This window comes from Mercenaria mercenaria, chromosome 13, assembly GCF_021730395.1.
Source record: "Mercenaria mercenaria strain notata chromosome 13, MADL_Memer_1, whole genome shotgun sequence".
In the NCBI taxonomy this organism is placed as follows: Eukaryota; Metazoa; Mollusca; class Bivalvia; order Venerida; family Veneridae; genus Mercenaria; species Mercenaria mercenaria.
The window spans coordinates 10451096-10466476 of record NC_069373.1 but is presented as its reverse complement, the minus strand read 5'-3'; the positions used below and the strand labels follow the sequence as shown (position 1 = coordinate 10466476).

At 36.5% G+C, this 15381-nt stretch overlaps 1 protein-coding gene across 1 annotated transcript; it reads right to left on the bottom strand.

Moving 5' to 3' along the window:
* Window positions 1-7263: 7263 nt before the first annotated feature.
* On the bottom strand, window positions 7264-15187 carry LOC123529863 (probable 28S ribosomal protein S25, mitochondrial). Its single transcript, XM_045310426.2, has 4 exons — window positions 14931-15187; window positions 10205-10311; window positions 9058-9145; window positions 7264-8018 (listed from the first exon to the last, which is right to left on the bottom strand). The coding sequence occupies exons 1-4, from the start codon at window positions 15065-15067 to the stop codon at window positions 7847-7849; spliced, it is 504 nt and encodes a 167-aa protein (XP_045166361.2). The 5' UTR covers window positions 15068-15187; the 3' UTR covers window positions 7264-7846.
* Between the last annotated feature and the right edge of the window lie 194 nt (window positions 15188-15381).

Below are 15381 nucleotides of genomic sequence, written 5' to 3'. Positions count from 1 at the left end.
TTTCTTCGAATAGTTGAGCTAACTAGAGGCGCTTTTGAGAAAAGCGCATGTCTCCCACAACTGCCTAATCATCTAAATAGTAAGTCAGTCTTTATATACTATTTACTCACTACAAATATACCTTTGAAGAGTAAAAAGGCTGATTTTGGTTAATTCAAGTGCCATTATTCTGAAGTGCCTCGGGCGATTTGGGTAGTTAACGAACTTGGCCGAGGTGTTATGGTCAAAAACGTTTGGTTCAAGTTTGGTGAAGATCGGATGAGAACTGAATTGACTTAGAGCACGGACAAGAGAAAAAAGGCCGATTTTCGGTAATTCAAGGGCCATAATTCCGAAGTGCCTGGGCTGATTTGGCTAGTTATCGAACTTGGCCGAGGACTTATGGTCCAACACATTTTGTTCAAGTTTGGTGAAGATCGGATGAGAAATGTTCAACTTGAGTGTGGACAAGATTTGCGACAGACAGACACACACAGAGAGGAGTAAATCAATATGTCTCCCATACCACCGTGTGGTGGGAGATATAGTAACTACAATGGCGGTAAATATGTTGTTTGCTTACAAACAATTGTTAGAACTTAGTTTTACGGTTTGTAATTATTCTTTTATATATTAATCATGTCTGTTACATGTACATGAAAGTCATTATGTACATCTGCTTACAATAGTTGTTTCCCTTTGATACAATTGCAAATGGCAATCTATCAAAATACGTTTGGCGGACCAATAGAAAACAAGAGCTGTCGGATGACAGCGCGCTCGACTATTCGAAGAATTGATTGAAAAATGGGGTCAAAAGATTTCCAGACAAAAAAAACAAGAGGGCCAATTGGCCAATAGTTGCTCACAGTTATACCTTCCTACAGATGGTAAATCAATGTTTAAAAACTGTAAGTTTAAAGCAACAAATATCTGACAAAATGCATTAAATTGACAAAAACATTGCCATTGCAAAACAGGCCATTAATTCAGAAAAGATGACAAGTTTTTTGACCTATTATATGACCCTGTTCAAACTCGAACCTAGATTATAATTCAAAGCATATCAATCTTACACAAAATTCATAAGATCAACTGAAAAATTACCAGCTCTATCAAGCCAATTACAAAGTTTTTTCTTGTATCTTGCCTACAAGTGACATTGTGACGCTAACAGTATGACATATTCAAATTTGACTCAGATTTCAAAATTAAGGCGAATCAACCTACCAAATTTCAATAAAAGCAATCAATTGAAAAAAATGTTCTATGATCAAGATTTTCCTTTACATTGACTAGTGGACCCAAGTTTTGAATTTCAACCTCAGATGTCAACCATATGTTAAAACTACCAGATTTCTAATCAAGGGCATCATTCTGACAAATTGCTATGACAGATCAGATTGAAAATACATCTGACTATTGATGAACACAATGTTGTTTTCAAGCTTTGATCTAAGTGACTGTTTTTGACCTGAGTAGACACCATTTACGAACACGGCCTAGATTTATCAAGGTAATATGCTGCTAAATTCTTGAAAGTCAGTTGAAAAATACAGGACTATGCATACGAAAAGCTTTTTTTTGAATTTGGACTGTGACCTTTTTTTGACCCGAATACTATTTTCGACTTGGTCTAAATTTACATCAAGAATCATTCGTGAACCAAATATTCATGAAGATCAATGAATAAATACCGCCCTATGCATTACAAAGGTTTTTGTTGATTTGACCTTGTGACTCGAGTTGTTTGACCACGAACATGATGCACCATTCGAATGCTAGATTTAAATCCATGCATGGACAACATTGGACCATCTATCATGAAATCATGAAAAATAGCTCTTGATACGTCAAGTGTACCTTGACTTTGACCTAGGACCTGTCTTGACCAGTGACCTTTTAACTGGACTAATTTCATCAAGTTATTTGAAATCATCATCGGAAAGAAGAATGAACAAACCCCTCATCGATATCCAGTTTATCTATTGACTTGACCTTAGTAGACCTAGTTTTGCCGAATGCCCTTTCGAACTGGCTTAGATTTATCAAGGTTATCATTCTGACAATCCATCCTCATGAAAAGATTAATTGAACGAATACCGCCTCAATCGCATACCAAGGTTGTTTCTTGACTTTGACTAGGACCTAGGTTTTTGGCACGAGTGTCCATTATTCGAACTCGGCCTTATTGATATCATCATAAAGATATATCGACACAAAATTCATGAAGAAAATGAAATAAAACTACAGCCTCTTCGGGGCTAAGATACAAGTTTTATCTTTGATTTGACTTTGACAGTTTTTGACACGAATGACCATTTTGAACATCGCGCCTAGATTTCATCAAGGTTATCCATTCTGACCATATTCATGAAGATTAATTAAAATTCACCCTATATACAAAGCTAAAGTTGCCAGTAGAAGACAAGACACAGACAGGACAACGGAAACGCGACAAACGAGCGTTTAACAAGTAAAATCCACCTGACATTCGTTGAGCTAATAAAAAATGAGATTAAACAAATATTTTCCATAATTGTGGATTTTGTAATTAGTCTGCAATTCAATAATAGCAATGTGTAGACCTATGAGGCATTGTTAAGTTTGATGTTAGCTTAAAATTGGAACTTGTATAGTAAAAATATTAAACTTCAATTTCCAAATCCAAAATACGGGTCATTAAGCTTCAGTCAAAATGGTTTTGCCGTATGTACACTTCCTAATGGAATCCATGTGACCTGGGACGAGTGTTCAAAGTTTCAAAGCAAGTTAGATAGTTTTGACAAAAATTTCCAGTATAATAATCATTAAATATTTGACCAAGTCAATAGAAGGGCCATAATAGCAAATAGTTGTCAGAGTTGTTGACTACTATGCCTATTCAATCGAGTACACTTCAATTGATACACATGCAAAGTTTAAAAAACTTTATGTCAATAGTCTTGGACAAAACAAGGTCTTATGATAACAGAAACCATTTCCAAGTGTCAAAGGGCCATAATTACCAATAGAGATACAGGTTTGAACACTATGCTATTGATAGAGACTTTAATACTGAAACAAATATAAAAGTTTTTGCAAGCATTTTCAAACATTTACACAAATATAAACTGTAAAAAATTACCCAGGAGTGTCATATGAACGGGCCAAATATCGCCAAAATGCTTGATGGAAGTAGTTTCTGCTCTGCCATACAACTGCCTATGGTTTTGGAAAAAGATAGAAAGTTTCAAAGCTGTATCTCAAAATGACTTTATGTCAAAAATGTAGACTGGTCGAAAAACTAACTACAATTTCTAGTCATAAAGGGTCATAATTCAACCAAACTGTCTTGTAGAGTTATGTACCTTGCCTACACTGGACATGGAGGTACAACAGTGTTGACAAGTTTCAAGCTTTATCTCCAAGAAGGTTCAATTGATGTTATGAAAACTTACCAGATTTCTAGTCCAAAAGGGCCTAAATCTATCAAAATCTGGGCATGTTATGACATCTTGCCTATAACTTGACATGGCTAGGACCCAAGTGTTGAAGTTATATCAAACGCTTTTATCTTCAAAAGGACTTGCCTAACTTGGATGGTACCTAAAATACATAGGTACCATGCGGTATGACGCAGACGCCGACGCCATTGAGTGAGTCTAGGAAGCGCTACTTATTTCTCGAAAGATTGGTTAAGCTTCAAATAAGTGACTCAACGACAAATCTCTAACATATATTTTTAATAGGGAGCTAAACTTTTCTATTGTCCGTAATATGCATTATTCACAGTTAGTCATTAACAAATGAGCACAATGACTTTCGTTGATAACAGACAAGCTGATATTACTAAACAAGACTGTTCATGGATAAAACAATGCCCCAATGGCACTTTGAATGAATGTTATGGCTGATGTTAGAGTTTAGACCTTTGACCTACGAAGCTGGGTCTTGCGCGCGACACATCGTCTTACTGTGTCACACATTCATGCATAGTTATTTTAAAATCCATGCATGAATGACAAAGATATGGACCGGACATGCCTATCAATGCACTATCATGAAAAATGATCTTTAACGTCTAAGTGTGACCTTGACCTTTGAGCTACGGACCTGGGTCTTGCATGTGACACGTCGTCTTACTGTGGTACACATTCATGCCAAGTTATTTGAAAATCCATCCATCGATGACAAAGATATGGACCAGACACGCCCATCAATGCACTATCCTTTAACATCTAAGTGTGACCTTGACCTCTGAGCTACGAACCTGGGTCTTGCGCATGACATGTCGTCTTACTGTGGTACACATTTATGCCAAGTTATTTGAAAATCCATCCATCGATGACAAAGATATGGACCGGACATGCCCATCAATGCACTATCCTTTAACGTCTAAGTGTGACCTTGACCTTTGAGCTACGGACCTGGGTCTTGCGCACTGCACGTCGTCTTACTGTGGTACACATTCATGCCAAGTTATTTGAAAATCCATCCATCGATGACAAAGATATGGACCGGACACGAAAATTGCGGACAGACCGACAGACTGACAGACGGTTCAAAAACTATATGCCTCCCTTCGGGGGCATAAAAAGATATAAAGAACCGTATATTGAACGTTTAATTATTGGTAAACGAACAACATGTTTAGCAACAATCTCTGTCCAATACGTGTTTAAACGTATTGTCCCGTTCTGTCCTGAACATTAAATATTTTCAAGAAGTTGTCCCCCTTTTAAAAAGAATTCCATTTGTAAAGAAATAAAATAAACAATTTTCAAAATGTCTGAAAACGATGTTTAACCAAGTTATTTGAAATTTCAGCACTTGTATATTGTTGCAAATGCATAAAAATGAAGATTTGCAATATTTCTTTGCAAATGGTGAGATTTTAAAGGTGCTACACTGTCTAGATCAATTTCAAGGTCAAAGTTCATTTCGGTAGACAGAACTATGCAAGCGCTTCAAATTTGGAGGCTGTAGCTTGAGAAATGTGAAAGTAGGTAATAGGTAAAAATCAATATCAAATTTCAATTCAGAACACAAAAATATGCATGCGGTCCAAATTTGAAGCCTGTAGCTTCAGAAATGGTTTTTCCCTATACAAGTCTATATGAACCATGTGACCCCTGGGACGGGGCCATGGTTCATATAGACTTATATAGGGAAAAACAGAATCTTCATGTCCATAACTTACATCATTGAAATTTGGACCACATGTATAGTTTTGAGTGGCAAGATGAACCTTGACATGAGTTGACCTTGATCTTGACTTAGTGACCTACTTTCACATTTCTGTAGCTACAGCCTTCAGATTTGGACCACATGCATAGGTTTGTGTGCTGAAACAAACTTTGACCTTGTTATTGGTTTGGACAAGAAGATTTTCAAAGTTTTTCCTTATATAAGTCTATGTAAACCATGTGACCCCCAGGGCGGAGCCATATTTTACCCTAGGAGAATAATTTGAACAATCTTAGTAGAGGACTACTAGATGATGTCAAATACAAAATATCAAACCCTAGGCCCTGTGGTTATGGACAAGAGGTTTTTCAAAACAATTTCCTATATAAGTCTATATAAACCATGTGACCCCAGGGGTGGGGCCATATTTGACCCCAGGGAAATAATCTGAACAATCTTGGTAGTGGACCACTAGATTTTGCTACATACCAAATATCAAAGCCCTAGGCCCTATGGTTTTGGACAAGAAGATCAGAAACTGTTCAACTGTTCCAGGCCAATGTGACATTGACCTTTGACCTAATGACCTCAAAATCAATAGGGGTCATCTGCTGGTCATGGCCAACCTAACTATCAATTTTCCAGACACTAGCCCCAAGCGTTCTTGATTTATTGCCCGGAAACCATTTTACTGTTCTTGGTCACTGTGACCTTGACCTTTGACATACTGACCTCAAAATCAATAGGGGTCATCTGCTGGTCATGACCAATCTCCCTATCAATTTTCGTGACCCTAGGCCTAAGCGTTCTTGAGTTATCATCCGGAAACCGTTTCACTGTTCAGGGTCACTGTGACCTTGACCTTCAACATACTGACCTCAAAATCAATAGGGGTCATCTGCTTGTCATGACCAATCTCCCCATCAACTTCCATGATCCTAGGCCCAAGTGTTCTTGAGTTATCATCCGGAAACCGTTTTTCTATTCAGGGTCACTGTGACCCTGACCTTTGACATACAGACCTCAAAATCAATAGGGGTCATCTGCTGGTCATGACCAACCTCCCTATCAACTTTCATGATCCTAGGCCCAAGCGCTCTTGAGTTATCATCCGGAAACGGATTGGTTTACATTCCGACCAACCGACCGACCGACCTACCGACCGACAGACATCTGCAAAACAATATACCCCTCCTTCTTCGAAGGGGGGCATAAAAATGTTTATCATAGTTGTCACTACATTGATTAACATGTAGTATCTACAAAACTCTTTCAAGGACAGCATGCTTTGCTGTTTATAATTAGACAAGCTGCAAGATTTACTAAAATACTTTTTTGAGACTTTAAAAAATGCTAAATTTAGGCTATAATGTTACATTTTTTGACGTAGTGGTCAAACGTTAAAACAAAAGGCCAATGGGGACCTGACATTCTTCTAGCTTTACCAGTCTTTGATCTTGTTATTTCTGTAGCAACCAAGACTCATCATTTGTTTTAGTTTGTTTGTTTGTTTTGTTTGTTTTGGGTTTAACGTCGCACCGACACATTTTAGGTCATATGGCGACTTTCCAGCTTTGATGGTGGAGGAAGACCCCAGGTGCCCCTACGTGCATTATTTCATCATGAGCGGGCACCTGGGTAGAACCACCGACCTTCCGTAAGCCAGCTGGATGGCTTCCTCACGTGAAGAATTCAACGCCCCAAGTGAGGCTCGAACCCACATCGATGAGGGGCAAGTGATTTTGAAGTCTGTTTTAGTTTGTTACAGGTGCAACAAATGATGCTACATATCAAATATCCAATGTTCCAGCTTTTCTGTTTCAGGGAAAACCTGCATTACATCAGTTTAAATACATGAACAAAAAATCTTTAAACATCTTTTCTTAAAACTGCAGTAGCCTGAGCTTGGATATTTGGTTTGTAGCATCATGTTGTAGCTTTGTATCAAGATTATAAATTCTTACAGCATTTGAGGGAGTTTGTTCTTTATCGTTCCAAGTTAAAACGCTATTTCTTAAAGTGATTTTGTCACACTAATTTGACAATTGGACAACAAAACAGTCCTGATCCTTTCTTAGTTCTGGACTTAAATGTCATATATTTACACTTCAAAACTTATTTCTATTAAAACAATAATTTAATTCTGTAAATTCTATGTTTACAAAACCTACTGTATCTTGGTGAACGTATATCTGTACAATTTATTTCTTAAACAAATAAAGCTGAAATTCAGGAAATAGAACTTGCTAATCTTGAAATTCCGGCTATCTTTGAGAATTTTTCAAGTCTTGTCCCAAATAAACAAACGCACAAATATAATTTCTAAGTCATGTAAAACAACCAATTCACTTGGAATTTGAGATGCAAAGTTTCAACAAAGAAGTGAGGAACTTCTTTCAACATTTTTGGGAAAAAAAAAATTCCTGCATAAAACTGCAACATCAATTTCCCCAAAAGTTTTTCTTAACACCAATTTGGGTTTCAATACGCTCCTGGAGCAAACATAGATGTAGTTATACTGGAACTACATATTTTCTTGTTTCTTATATGATCACTGGCATATCTTTTATCACATCTTTTAAAAGTTGTTAACCATTTCCCAACACTGAACACTTTAGGAAACAAGACTACCGGTATATATATAGTAGCTGTATATTTAACACTCTGGAAATTCTTTACATTAAAAAAATAACTCGTGCTATGACTCCTGTTCCTCTAAAGCCTTTTGTCTAATGTATTTTCCTGTCATTTCTTTTGGTAATGGTACAAAGCCTGGACATGGGACCTGACCTGGTACCTCGCACATACACCAGTGTCTACAACCATATCCAAAATTAGCTGGATTCCACTTTTCCTTGCTCTGTGTTTTTCTGCAGAAAAGAAAGATTTCAGCATTGTACAATATACTATCTTATTACATACTCCTTTCTATTCCCCGTTAAGTTATACTGGTACCGGAAACGTCAATATTTTTCTATTGACGCCTGAATTTCATATCTGGTGCGTGACGTAATTCAGTGTGTGTAGTTGCACTATTTCTTTCTGTTTAGTTCAGAATTGTCAATCCTACTCAGGCTATTGAACATTTTCATGACATTTACATAATATTTATACGTGTAGATGCGTACGTAATAAAAAGGTTATTATCTTTGCATCGGGAAATACGCATTCGTTCTTCAGCGGAAGAATATTGCGCTCCTAAAGTCGCGCAATATTTCCGCTGAAGAACGAGTGCATATTTCCCGAAACAAAGCTAATAACCTATAAATATCACAGATATTACAATGAAATTTAAATAGTTTTTTTTGAGAGTATACAAAAATCAAAGAGGGATCATATGGTCAAACAAGGGCTGTCACAGGAGACAGTGTGCTCAACTATTTTGATGCTTAATACTGAAACAGGGCACAACTGAGGAAGCACGAGCTATCAATATAACGTTTAATGACTTCAATGTTGGTGATTTTATTGCACTATAGTTAAGTCCAAGTCAAATGTATTTAGTAAGAACAGCGATCAAAACATTAACCTTTAGCCTGCTGGCAGCGATTCTGCCTTTGCAACCAGTGCAGACCAAGATCAGCCTGCACATCTGTGCAGTCTGATCATGGTCTGCACTGTTCGCTATTCAGTCAGTAAATTTTCAGTAAACACCCCTTCAAATAGTAAATGGTACTGCCCAAATTGAAAGATGGACCAGTCCATTTTAGAAATTTAGCAGAGGTAAAAGTTAACTAATGAAGGACGACTTTATCACAACGACCTAATATCCATTACGGAAAAGCACTAATTGCCCAAGGTCACAACTGGATAAGGAAAATGCTCGAGATATCCATTATTACAACCACTCAAACCATAGAAACTAAATGAATTACTTGCACAGTTTTGATTGTTTGTCTTTTTACTTACAAAGGTTCACAAAATGTCTCAAACAAATGCTCATGAATTTCATTCCGTGTCCGACCATAAACATCAATGACTTGTGTTTCTCGATCAGCTGCAATAACATAAAGATGTTCTATGTGTCTTAAAATGTAAGATACAAATGGATACATAAAGAAACATGATTATACAAGAAAGTCATTCGACTTTCCTCTCCTTTGATGCAAAATCATACTAGTTTACTGGTACATACAGAAACTTAAAAAACTGCTAAGAAAATGTTTTTCTTATATAAGTCTACATAATTTTGACCCCCGAGGCATGAAATAAAGACCTTGGTAGTAGACCACTATGCAATTTTACATGCCAATATCTAAGCTCAAGAGCATTACAGTTTTAGACAGGAAGATTTTCTGTAAAATTATTTTGAATCAGGGCAAGAAGTTTCTGATAAGAAGATTTTCAAAGTTCTCAGTTACTTTTTTAAGTTTTCACTTACAAGTAATACTGATGTATCTTTCATAATACTACATTTTCATACTGTAATTAAGAACTTCCTTCATGGAAAAATTCAGCTCTTAAACTATCATATCTTATGAAGGCTACTTAAAAGAAGACTGACAATCTCTGTAGGTGGTCCAGGGGACCTGCCAGCTTTCAGGATTTACTGTCTGAAAATCTACTGTCCTCATGTCAGGACACCACTGTTAGTATCAATTCCCAAAGTCCTCAAAAAGTACACACATGTTTGAATCAACTATTTGACAAGTGATCCTGCTTTGGCAGCACGTGCAACAAGTAGACGAAAAAGAGAACAACAGAAATTCTGGTATAAATTAAATTATTAATACGTGTACATTGTATACTGTCCTCTTGTATATGTTCAGTCTAGTTCCAGCCTCATTATCTTAGTTTACCCAGAGGCTGGTGACGGTCATTTCTTAGCTCATAACTTACTGTTTTTATTTTTAACCTTTGCACTCTATTTTTATCTTTATCTTTTAACCTTTGCACCTTACCTAGATTAACATCATTTCTCTGGCAAGCACCACCCAGTCATAATCTTACTAGATTGTTCAGGAGTACCAACTAGAACTATATTGGTTCACTTTTTCTTGGAAACTTTGTTATTTCCTTAGCTTGAAATATAAGTACAATAAGGAAAAGAACTTACCAAAAAACAACTGAATACATGGAGTAGGTGTCATATTTTTGAACTTCAGCAATTGCAGGTGTCGATTTTTGTACTTGATCTGTGGCAGATGCCAGAAAAGAAAATTGCTGAAAACGGGAAAAGGAAACTTTATGATATGATTACATCTATCTATGTACACACTGAACCTGCCTTAGTGACCACCTGTATTGAACAGACACTTGCCTTAAGCAGTCATTCAACTAACTTCACATTTTGCAGGGCTTTTTTCCCCTATAAATCTACTTCCAGTAAAAGGAGGTAATCCCAATTCAAAAAAGTATGTTTTTTTTCCCCAAAGTTGAATTTAAAATTCCCAAATGATTATACCTTTTAGGGTTTTTGCTGTTTTAAGATAGTTTTGCTTATTTGTATGTATATTTAGGTAAATTATAATACTGTTGAACAATTACTGAAATATTATGCATTAATATTTCACACAAAAACACATTTATGTAGATTTTGGTAATTTGCAAATTGTCCCAATTAAGACAATTTCCGAGAGCATTTTCCCAATTCCACCGGTGTCGGTGGCATTCCCAAATTGATGGAAAAAGGCCTGTCTTGGTATTTTGTTCTACAAACAGCCTTCTTTCAGCAAAGTGTTGATTCCTTGCTGAACCAGGCTTTCATCTTCTATAACAAAGGCTGTTTAAAGGATCATGCAGTTATCCCCTAAAATAAAGTTTACAAATTACATCAGGGATTTTTTTCCTCTTTGCTCAGATACCGAGCTAATATGCAAGGTTTCCATGTAGTTCAAAAAATGACTATATACTTTTCAAATATTGGAAAGACATTGGAAAATATTGTCATTAATATTCCTAAAGGCAGTATTAAAGAAAACTCAGTGAATAGGGAATGACGTTGACATGACACCAGCTTCCTGGAAAATTTGCAAAGTATGATATTCACTGTAACAGGTGTGATGACACTAAATGTAAACTGGCTGTTTTCAAATGAATAGGTTCTCACAGATTTTCACTTTTTTAAGTAGCAGTTAGTTTCTTTGAAATATGTTTTGAAAGTTAAGCCTGATTTCTTTGAGCTTGCTTTGAGGCTTTACCTTATTTCATATTATATATTTGAGTTAACTTATATTTTGAAATATTTTTCTTTTTTCCTAAATTTCATGAATGTGATGCCAGCCAAGAGCAAAAGACATCTGGTGACATGGTGAATGATGCTCACCAAACATATTGGAAAGAACAATGTATGAATGTGGTGTAGCCAAAATTACCCAGTGTTCCCATTCACGTAAATATGTACGAGTTTCACGCACAGATTTCACATTTAACGCAATGAAAAAGTCTTTCCAGGGTGAAATCACGCATAGAAAAATAAAAAAGACATCATTGTCCTTATTCAATTTTCCTTATAGCAGTCATGTACCTTTGTTGTGGTCACTAATTAAAATATTTATTAAATTCTGATGCGTATTGACAGTTTTAATATACTTTCTTTTTCGATTCATTTTTGAAACCCGTATGCGTGACATAGTGGACCGGTACTAAAGCTTGATAATGCGGTATCTGTACTGATGTACAGAAATTATTCACTTGCACGGTACCCAGTAAACCACACGATTTTGATGTCACTTTGTCTGCAATAAAATGGCGCAGTGAACAATATCTGACCTGTTTGGAGCACTTTAATTTTGTCACCCCCACATTTCATGTTTCCCCCCCCCCCCCCCCCCCCCCCCCCCAGTTTTGTTTGTAGGAGAGGTATTGACCAGTGACAAAATTATCACAATATCGCGACCGCCGTACAAATAGTTGGATTAGCTTGTACTGGAACTTGTATTGGTCTTGTAGAATCCTCTTGAGTTCTGGTACTCGTCTTCTACGTCTATTAATGTATTCTACCCATTTACTAGTACACTTCTGGTGTAAAATGGTTGTAAAACAATAGAGTCATAATGATGGTTGATTAGTACAGGGATATAAATTAGCAGGTGCCCAGTAGCCTATGGCCCCTAGATTTTGGGCTGGGCCCCTAAATTGTTGGAGAAAATGCCCACAGACCTAGTGTTAAACATTCATTTTTGACAGTCTGATCCCCTAAATAAAAATAGCTAGTTTATATCCCTGTAATATATATTACTGGTATCAAAGCTAGTATCACTATGTTGTCTATCCAACCGTGTTTTGAACTGTAATACATTTGTAGCACTGTTGATATTGTCAGGCAAACTGTTCCACATATCAATTGTACGAACATAGAATGATCTTAAATGAAACATTTTCAAACATCTGGGTTTTATCGACTTTTTATTATGACCTCCGGTTTGGTTGTCTGCAAATTCAAACAAATCAATTTCGTTTTTTAATGTAAATATTACTGATAAAGTTTTATGTGGTGTTATGTCCTAGATTTTGACACGTAACAACTTTTTCAGGTTTTTTGTGCAAGAGTGTCGTAGTTAATTGCATTTTTTTCTGCTACATGTATTTGATTTATTTGAATAGCGAGCGCGTAGCTTGCCTTACGGCAATGTGTAGGCAAATATAACAAAGGTGTGCCGAATGAGTCAAAGTGGTGTATTTGAAAAATTTGCGTCGACGTCAGGGCGTCGCCATTTTTTTCTACTTCCGCCAAAGTCGGGAAAAAATTGTTTGTTTTTTTTAAATATCATATCTGAGTTACAATCTTTATATTTCATTTAGGTGTCTTTATTCTTAAAAAGGTTTGTTATGGAAATAATTTCAATTTTCCTTTAATTTACCAAAAGCACGTCCCTAGTGGACACGTGCTCACAGGAAATGCTTTGTTTGCAGTGAATACAAAACTTCGTTTGATTGCTGAATATTATCCATCACTCAAAAATAATGCAAGAAAGATTTCCAGTTGGTAGAAAAAAATATTATTTTCTTTTAAAAGATCAAGCATTGGCCAGAAAATGGGATAAAATGTCATTAATAAGCATAAAGTCACATGAACGCAGCAAACAGGTAATGACGTCACCTTGACACTGGCTTTCCATAAATTTACAATGTATGATATTCGCTGTTACAGGTATGATGACACTAAATTTTTGTTTCTTTTCAAGAATCAAGTGAATAGGTTCTCGCGAATTATTTTGAGCAGTGAATAGTTTGTCGTTTAAGCTACGCTTGCTCAGAGGCTTTGCTTTTCTAATATTATGACTTATTCATCCACTATAAAGGAATATTTCTTAAGTTTCTTTAGAGAGATTAAGAAGCCATTCAATAAAACAAGAGGACCATGATGGTCCTGAATCGCTCACCTATCCCCACATGACCCAGTGTTGAACTGAGTACGACGTCGTTATTTCTATTATTTGACATAGTGACCTAGTTTTTGAGCACATGTGACCTAGATATCATCAAGATAAAAAATTCTTGACCCAGTGTTGAACTGAGTACGACGTCGTTATTTCTATTATTTGACCTATTGACCTAGTTTTTGAAGGCACGTGACCCACTTCTGAATCTGACCTAGATATCATCAAGGTGAACATTCTTACCAATTTTCATGAAGATCTCATGAAAAATATGGCCACTAGAGAGGTCACAAGGTTTTTCTATTTTTCGACCTACTGACCTAGTTTTTGACCGCACGTGACCCAGTTTCGAACTTGGCCTAGATATCATCAAGAGGAACATTCTGATCAATTTTCATGAAGATCCATTGAGAAACATGGCCTCTAGAGACGTCACAAGGTTTTTCTATTTTTCGACCTACTGACCTAGTTTTTGACCGCACGTAACCCAGTTTCAAACATAACCTAGATATCATCAAGGTGAACATTCTCACCAATTTTCATGAAGATCCATTGAGAAATATGGCCTCTAGAGAGGTCACAAGGTTTTTCTATTTTTAGACCTACTGACCTAGTTTTTGACCGCAGTTGACCCAGTTTCGAACTTGACCTAGATATCATCAAGATGAACATTCTGACTAATTTTCATGAAGATCCATTGAGAAATATGGCCTCTAGAGAGGTCACAAGGTTTTTCTATTTTTAGACCTACTGACCTAGTTTTTGACCCCACGTGACCCAGTTTCGAACTTGACCTAGATATCATCAAGGTGATCATTCTGACCAATTTTCATGAAGATCTCATGAAAAATATGGCCTCTAGAGAGGTCACAAGGTTTTTCTATTTTTAGACCTACTGACCTAGTTTTTGATGGCACGTGACCCAGTTTCGAACTTGACCTAGATATCATCAAGATGAACATTCTGACCAACTTTCATAAAGATCCCATGAAAAATGTGACCTCTAGAGTGGTCACAAGCAAAAGTTTACGCACGCACAGGCGACGGACGACGGACGCCACGCGATCACAAAAGCTCACCTTGTCACTTTGTGACAGGTGAGCTAAAAAGACGACTGAATATTTAGCCCCATTTAAATGCATTACTTTCACTTTGGAAAATAGTGTACAATTACTAATCTGCAGATTTTAAGTCTTGAAAATCATACAGTATTTTAAATACCCTCAATGAAACATGATAAGATAGGTTTGAAAAGTGAACATGAGCATTTAAATTTTTTTGTGGACAAATTTTTTTTGGAAATCATGAAACAAGAGTTATCTTCCCTGTGGTTATTGCTACTGGAGGTGGAAACAATGTGTTGGGAACACTGTTACCGTGGAAGATCAGGTTTTCCTGTCGAATAGGCAGCGGCTAATTTCATACTAGGGCAAAAGGCAGTAAGAATAAAGCAATACTCACTATACCCCGTCACTCGCTTTTTGGTCAAGATTGTAATTTATGGTCATCACTCTGATTCGTGGGTGGAATATCAATTTGCCAGCTTCTAAATACGCCTTCGTTCGCCTTACAGGCGCAGATCCTTTCATGAATGGCATGACTCGTTCTATATGTGTCGTAGAATAAAGAAAAAATCTGCAAAATAAGACAAGTTTACATTTTCTCGAAATGTGTGTTCTGCTCTACCAAAAAGTAGCCACCGGTTGACCTTCACAAATAAAAGCTTGAATTGTTCATAAAATATATTCATAAAGCGCCTACATGATGAACCGTAATGTGGTCTTAGTTGAATTTTTACGACATTAAATAAAAATTCCAAACAACTAACGTGACAATAAACAGTCAGAATGTTTCCACATCAGATTAAGAAAATTTTTGTAATATTTCCTAACTGTTATATCGATACAAACAA

Coding starts and splice junctions, on each gene's coding strand:
- LOC123529863 (XM_045310426.2), bottom strand. CDS start 15,067: ATGCCATTCATGAAAGGATCTGCGCCTGTAAGGCGAACGAAGGCGTAT. Junction 10,312..14,930: donor AAAGCGAGTGACGGGGTATA/GTGAGTATTGCT, acceptor TCCCGTTTTCAG/CAATTTTCTTTTCTGGCATC. Junction 8,019..9,057: donor GAGACATTTTGTGAACCTTT/GTAAGTAAAAAG, acceptor TCTTTTCTGCAG/AAAAACACAGAGCAAGGAAA.